Consider the following 8,704-nt stretch of genomic DNA (forward strand, 5'->3'; position numbering starts at 1 on the left):
TATCTATCTCATATCTATCTATCTCATATCTATCTATCTATCTATCTATCTCATATCTATCTATCTATCTATCTATCTATCTATCTATCTATCTATCTATCTATTTATCTTATATCCATTTCATATCTTCTAATCTGTCTAGCCATCGAATTATCTCAAATCCTTCCATTTCTACCAGTCTCATATTTATTTATCTGTCTAATAATCGAATATATATCCTTATAATTATCTCAAATCAATCTATTTAATTTCTATCTCATATCTATCTGTGGAATCGGTATGTTATACCATTATCTAATATGTAGCTCAGATATATTAATCTATCTCTCTCATATACACCTATTTCATCTCTATCTACCTCATGTATATTTATCTGCCTACATCATGAGAGACAGAGAGCGGGCTTTCCTTTGAATGGGAAGTTCCATAAACCCAGTGTTCAGCTCAATCACCCGGCTATGAAAGACTTCATGGATGATTTGACATTGGAGTGAATCTTTGTCTTTTGATAGCCAGAGGCCACAGGTCAAGTACCGCATTGTGATGTAAATGTCGGGACTGTATAAATGCACATTCCAGCAGAGGCAGCATCACAACCCTGTGCACAGCTCTCCAGACGCCCCATCATGGTGACCCATACTCAGCCCAGGGAAGCTGGTACCTTCAGGAAGGTCAGTATATCACCTGGGAGGCGCTGCCATGATGCTATGGACTGTAGTAATGGGATATTACAACGCAGAAATATGCTCATGTTTATTCTCCTCTTACAGGTTTCCAAACCATTGATGGAAAAGAAGAGAAGGGCCAGAATTAATGTGTCCCTGGAACAGCTGAAATCTCTTCTAGAGAAGAATTATTCCCAGAATGTAAGTTCTCATTCTCCATAATAGTCTCTTCCCAGCTTGTAACAATATATCCTAAGCATGTAACAATATAGCACGGTGCCTACAGTACAGGTGACAGACCTGTCCTAAGCATGTAACAATATAGCACGGTGCGTACAGTACAGGTGACAGACCTGTCCTAAGCATGTAACAATATAGCACGGTGCGTACAGTACAGGAGACAGACCTGTCCTAAGCATGTAACAATATAGCACGGTGCGTACAGTACAGGAGACAGACCTGTCCTAAGCATGTAACAATATAGCACGGTGCCTACAGTACAGGAGACAGACCTGTCCTAAGCATGTAACAATATAGCACGGTGCGTACAGTACAGGTGACAGACCTGTCCTAAGCATGTAACAATATAGCACGGTGCGTACAGTACAGGAGACAGACCTGTCCTAAGCATGTAACAATATAGCACGGTGCCTACAGTACAGGAGACAGACCTGTCCTAAGCATGTAACAATATAGCACGGTGCGTACAGTACAGGAGACAGACCTGTCCTAAGCATGTAACAATATAGCACGGTGCGTACAGTACAGGTGACAGACCTGTCCTAAGCATGTAACAATATAGCACGGTGCGTACAGTACAGGTGACAGACCTGTCCTAAGCATGTAACAATATAGCACGGTGCCTACAGTACAGGTGACAGACCTGTCCTAAGCATGTAACAATATAGCACGGTGCGTACAGTACAGGTGACAGACCTGTCCTAAGCATGTAACAATATAGCACGGTGCGTACAGTACAGGAGACAGACCTGTCCTAAGCATGTAACAATATAGCACGGTGCGTACAGTACAGGAGACAGACCTGTCCTAAGCATGTAACAATATAGCACGGTGCCTACAGTACAGGAGACAGACCTGTCCTAAGCATGTAACAATATGGCATGTATTGGAGACAGACCTGTCCTAAGCATGTAGTTTAACGGTGCCTACAGTACATGAGACTGAACTGCCCTAAGCATGCAACAACATGGCACGGTGCCTACAGTACAGGAGACAGACCTGTCCTAAGCATGTAACAACATGGCACGGTGCGTACAGTACAGTACACAAAACTGTCCTAATATCAATTTATGTGGTTCCTTTTCTAGATTAGAAAACGCAAGTTGGAAAAAGCAGATATACTTGAACTCACTGTGAAATATCTGAAAACGCTTCAGAACGTTGTACAAGGTAAATCTCTCTCTCTCTCTCTCTCTCTCTCTCTCTCTCTCTCTCTCTCTCTCTCTCTCTCTCTCTTTCTCTTCCTCTCTCTCTCTTCCTCTCTCCATGTTCTCTAACCATGTAACTCTCTACCCAGCAGAGGCCCCTGTCCTGAGAAGCGCCGAGTACCAGGCCGGCTTCCAGAGCTGTTTGAGCAGTGTGAGTCGGTTTCTGACGAGGTCGGAGGAGTCGGGTACCATCGCTCACCCCTACCTGCTGCAGGACCTGTCCCTGACTCCAATTCCAGCCAGTGGCACTTGTTTCACTTGTTTCAGGACCAAGGACAGCGGCGATCACAGGCCCAATAGCCATGCTGTGCCCCCGGCCAGCTCATCGCCCGATCACAGACCGACCAAGCCCAAGTCAGCCCCCCGGGAGTTATCTCATTGTCCGACCAGCACTAACCGCTACCCAGCACAAGCAATAAGTCACAGCCCGGTCATACTCAGTCCCAGCAGTGACAGCAGCCCCGGCCAGGACGTGTGGAGACCCTGGTGACTTCTTTCCTACATAGACTCATCTCCATTGGGGGGGGAATTGAATCTGTTCTTTATAAGAATATAATATTATATATAATTTATGTGCACTGTCATTTCCCAGTTATAGGTGCACCACAGTGACTTCACCGTCTTTTCTGTCATTGTATTCACTACGCAAATACATAGCTCTATTTAAAATTATGTAAATGTTATATATAATGTCAAATAAATGTCTCTATTTGTACTCAGAATCTTAGCTATGTTTCTTTCAGTATTACAGGAAAGTTTGGAAACTTATTGAGATATCTGTATATCTATAGACATATAGATATCTATATAGAAAAAAAATATATATATACAGTATATATATATATATATATTACACATATACATGCATACACATATACATACATACACACACACGTACATGCATACATACTCATACATACATATATACACACACATATATACTTATACACTTTTGACACTGAAATAAGCTAAAATTCGTTAAAAAAAACCCAAACAAACATAATCAAGCACATAAGGAAATCTTGTATTCCGCCTAGGCTGGAAGTTAACGCTGGGACTTACAATAGCTCACGAGCTACAGGTTGTGATCTCTGTGACAAAGCTAGGTGTACTGGGCAGATTACACACAACACAATTGTCCATTAGCACATTTGTGAATGTGCCACTTTAGCCAAAATACATAACAATTAACGCCTGATTTGTACAGCTGTTGCATATTATAAACTACTAGATAAAAGATAGATATATATGAGATAGATATTAAGCGATATATAGATATATAGATATGATATATATATATATATAGATATTAGATAGATAGATATGAGATAAATAGATAGATACATGAGATAGATATATAAGAGATAGATAGATATATAGATATGAGATATATAAATAGATATATAGATATGAGATAGATAGATAATGAGATATATAGATAGACATGAGATAGATAGATAGATAGATAGATAGATAGAAAGATATGAGGATAGATAGATATGAGATAGATAGATATATAGATATGAGATAGATGTATATATATGAGATAGATAGATAGATAGATATGAGATAGATGTATAGATATGAGATAGATAGATAGACATGACATATATAGAGATGTGATAGATAGATAAATAGATAGATAGAGATCTATAGATAGATAGATAGATAAATATGAGAATAATAGACATGAGATAGATAGATATGAGATAGATAGATATGAGATAGATAGATAGATAGATATGATATATATATATATATATATATAGATAGATAGGTAGATAGACAGACAGATATGACATAGATATATAAATAGATAGATAGATAGATAGATAGAGAGAGAGATAGATAGATAAAATAAAATCCATTTGAGAAATTGTTAAATCATCCTAAATTACTACTGTGGCTTGTTATCCTTCAAATAAATACACGATGACAATAAGATAATAATAATAATAATAATAATAATAATAATAATGATGATGATGATGATGATTGGCACCTTTCACAGTGCCATATTAAGTTTAGTGTCCAGACATTGCATAAATTACATTACTGTAATTCTAGAGGCTGTTGACCAATTTGTCTTATTAAAATTATAGGCTTATTCTCATCTATGCAACACAAGATCAGTGTCAGATAGGGTTATGTCATATGCACACACATATCTAATGTATTTCTGGGGACAGGAATTACAGCAGCTCCCTAGAGGGAAATGATATAACAGTGCAGCGAGATATCACAATATGGGGGATGTATGTAATATTGCACCTACACAGAATTATGTGTATTGTGTGGATTAATATTTTATCTACAGTTTGTTTGTGTTTTTTGAAGCAAAATATTAATAAACTACACAGACATTGGAATCTGACATTTGGGACCTGAAGTGTTAGTTATTATTTGGCTTTGGTGCTTACTGAGGACAGTTGAAACAAGGGATCTTAATGTTAGTAAACTGGGAATGAACTGTACAGAGGGGGTTAATAGACTTGTCTGTCTGGTGTCTATTTTTTACTTTAAAATTAAACATTTTATAGTACAGATATTGTACTGTAAAATTTGTATTTTAATCACGGTGTCTGGTGTTACAACCAATTTCATGACTCTAATGTAATCTTCAATTACAGGAACCCTGTAACTAAAGTGCACATTTGGATGACATTAATGTGCTACTAATATCATTCTTAAAATATGCCTGTAAAATTTTCAGTATTTAGCTATAAAAGAGCCCCTTGTGATGGGGAGATGGGGGATTCGGGACAGGTCTAGAATGGGAGCAGGGATGTAATTACTTATTTATCACACACGCTAAAAGAAGGTGTTTTGTAGGATAATTTATTTTCTCCAGCTCCCTGCTGCAGCCTGCATGGCGATGGGTGTGCGGGGACTGTACAACCTGGCAATATACTGTACACTGTGCCGTGAGACGTGGTACAATACAGGCTAACAGGCAAGAGATCTGCAGGGAAACATACAGTAGGTCTTCACATCACATCTACTACAATGCAGGCTGGGGCGCTGTCTGTACATCCCTCTATCAGCACTGGATGGAAGCACATTTAGGAGTAGGGACTGAAAATACTGTGGAGCAGACTGTTTGGAATTCTATCTATCTATCTATCTATCTATCTATCTATCTATCTATCTATCTTATATCTATCTATCTATCTATCTATCTATCTCATATCTATCTATCTATCTATCTATCTATCTATCTATCTATCTACCTATCTCATATCTATCTATCTATCTATCTATCTATCTATCTATCTATCTATCTCATATCTATCTGCCTATCTCATATCTATCTATCTATCTCATATCTATCTATCTATCTATCTATCTATCTATCTATCTATCTATCTATCTATCTCATATCTATCTATCTATTTATCTATCTATCTCATATCTATCTATCTATCTATCTATCTATCTATCTATCTATCTATCTATCTATCTATCTATCTCATATCTATCTATCTATCTATCTATCTATCTATCTATCTATCTATCTATCTATCTCATATCTATCTCATATCTATCTCATATCTATCTATCTATCTATCTATCTATCTATCTATCTATCTATCTCCTATCTATCTATCTATCTATCTAATATCTATCTATCTATCTATCTATCTATCTATCTATCTATCTATCTCATATATCTCTCCTATCTATCTATCTATCTATCTATCTATCTATCTATCTATCTATCTATCTATCTATCTCATATCTAGCTATCTCATATCTAGCTATCTCATATCTATATCTATCTATACATCTATTTCATATCTATCTATCTATCTATCTATCTCATATCTATCTATCTATCTATCGATCTATCTATCGATCTATTTCATATCTATTTATCTATCTCATATCTATCTATCTATCTATCTCTTATCTGTCCATCTATCTCATATCTATCTATCTATCTATCTATCTATCTATCTATCTATCTATCTATCTATCTATATATCTCATCTCTCTCTCGTAAACTTTCTTTGTTTTAAATATAAAATTGATCACCACAAGTAACAATATATATTTTTACTGTAACATAAAAAATGACAATTATACAGATATACTTATATATAAAAGGACCCATTAAACAAATTAATTAGTAATGTGAAGCCATCTATACATAACTACAGGAGCATGAAATATTTAAAAGCATGCTATGCTGAGCAAAACAAGGGTACTCTCATGTGTAGAAGTAGCGATGTCTTATCATTCTTGTAACATCAAACTGGCATTCTGTAACCTCACTTGCTGGGTGGCTGACAAAGAATCATATCTAATAATACAGCTCCTCACACTGCAAATAGACTACGTGTGCACAACAGACAACGTCCAGATATTTTACCAGCTCTTTATAGCAAATACAAGGTAAACTAAATATCACAGTTATTTATAGTATGCCAAATAGTAACTAGTAACACAGCAGTATAGGAAATATAATGCTAATTGGGGAGTAGTGGAGAAAAGGAAGGCATGGCAGAAATGATTGGCACTATGGCAGATATAATTGGCACTATGGCAGATATAATTGGTACTAAATACAATTGCTTATACAACATTTGCTGTCAGTATCCTCCCATAAAAGTGCAAGGGCATTCTAACATTAACGAGTGGAAAATTAGCTGCCATGTTCCATGAAAATTAGAATGTGACGGTCCCAGTATGGGGTGGGGGATCCCCCCCTCTCTGGGACTGGCGATGTTCTGCAATGGGGGAATCAGTTTCACGCTCTGTGTAAAGCACAGCAAGAGGCACGTCTCAGTCCATGTCCAATTCTACACGGTGTCTGCAATTACACATCCTAGCTGTCCCGGTGTTCTCAGAACTGTCACTTATATTCCCCACCAAACTTTATTAACTCAATTTTATCACATTATATATATATATATATATATATATATATATATATATATATATATTCATATATATTCACCATAAGTGGCATCAGGACCCTGGTTACTCTTGTACATATTTTTGAGACCTACAAGGAAACACAGGTGACATTATGTGACAAAACCGTCTTGTTTTTTCACGACAAAATAATGGGAGCCCAACCCACATAGGCCCTACATGCAGTGTATCCAGGAGGTTAGAGAGCTGCTCAGAGGTCCCAATTCATCATCTCCAGCTTATCCCGGTATCTGATGAGCTTTCTGGTTTGATCATTTACAAACCTAGTTGATGTAGTAAGAAATATTGGCCAGGGATTCATGCATTCTATAATAGTATAACATAATCATGAAATGATACAGTGCAAACAGTTTATTATCGCGCAATAAAAAGTGACCCTAAACACAGCTATTTAGGGATGTCGGATATTGGTAGCCTATTATTGTTTTTTGATGTTTTTTAAATCTTAGATAATTTTGAATGATCTAGATTGGCCACCAATTGTGGATGCCAGCTTGTACATATATAGTTGTGCACTGATGATTTTATATAATATTTATATATATATATATATATATATATACACTGTATATATATGTTTTTCTTATGTGTGTATATATGTATCTATGCATGTATAGATAGATAGATAGCTAGATAGATAGATAGATAGATAGATAGATAGATAGATAGATAGATAGATAGATAGATATGAGATAGAAAGATATGAGATAGAAAAAGATAGATAGATAGATAGATAGATAGATAGATAGATAGATAGATAGATAGATAGATAGATAGATCTTATCCAAAAATATTTCAGTACTTAAATTATGTTAGACACAACACCAGACTGTATTATAGTCGCACAAAGGACACTAAAGTTACAGACGATAGTTGGATAGAAATAGGTGACAGAGGGGACCCACTGGAAAATTCCATTCAACAAAGTGTGAAAACCAGAAGCCTGCAGCGAGGAAAATTGCAGAACCGCCCTTTGGCCGTTCCCTTTATCCTGAGTATAATGTCTGAGCTCTCGCAGACCTGCTATGTACTAACCCAGGAACTATCACCAAGGAAGGGCTGTGCAATATTACCTTTATCCTACATGAAATATTATTAGAGACATTATAGGCACGTGTCCGGGAGTAAGGGTAATCTCTGATGATCAAACAGGCTCCGGGGAATTTCTATAGAGTACCCTTCTAGTTGTTTAAGGGCCTTAGGTTTGGTTTGGAAGACAATAGGCCAGCCCCCAGCCCCACATTTGATGTGCGGAGATGAACAGAGGGAGAAGGGCTTATTAACATCATATTGTGTTACTCAGGGACTGAATGCAGCTAATAAAAGGGAGAGTAGATTTATCGCTACATTGTTAGTAAATGCTTCTTTTTGTGGCTGAGCTTTGGAAGAAGAAGCCTAAAATAAGGACAAAGGGATCCCAGCTTCATTCTTATACATGAGGGCCGGACAATTGTCCTGCTTCAGTCCTCAAACATCTGTCCTGCAACTCACCCACTTCACATCACTTAACATGACAAAGGGACCCAATAATAAGGTTTGTGCTGCTGAGGCTCTGAGCACTCCCCAAGGACAACGCTGTCACTCTACAGAGGAGAGTACCGCCTGCTTAGCCCGGCTCTGTGCTCTAACATTGGATGGATCACTATACGGTAT

At 37.0% G+C, this 8,704-nt stretch overlaps 1 protein-coding gene across 1 annotated transcript; it reads left to right on the plus strand.

The window, feature by feature from the left end:
- Positions 1–611: 611 nt before the first annotated feature.
- On the plus strand, positions 612–2,603 carry HES3 (hes family bHLH transcription factor 3). The gene is made up of 4 exons (XM_088447718.1): positions 612–671; positions 771–866; positions 1,994–2,075; positions 2,203–2,603. The coding sequence occupies exons 1-4, from the start codon at positions 627–629 to the stop codon at positions 2,601–2,603; spliced, it is 624 nt and encodes a 207-aa protein (XP_088303844.1). The 5' UTR covers positions 612–626.
- Positions 2,604–8,704: the final 6,101 nt, after the last annotated feature.

The sequence above is a fragment of the Taudactylus pleione genome, unplaced genomic scaffold (assembly GCF_031769625.1).
Source record: "Taudactylus pleione unplaced genomic scaffold, aTauple2 ptg000437l, whole genome shotgun sequence".
NCBI classification, from domain to species: Eukaryota; Metazoa; Chordata; class Amphibia; order Anura; family Myobatrachidae; genus Taudactylus; species Taudactylus pleione.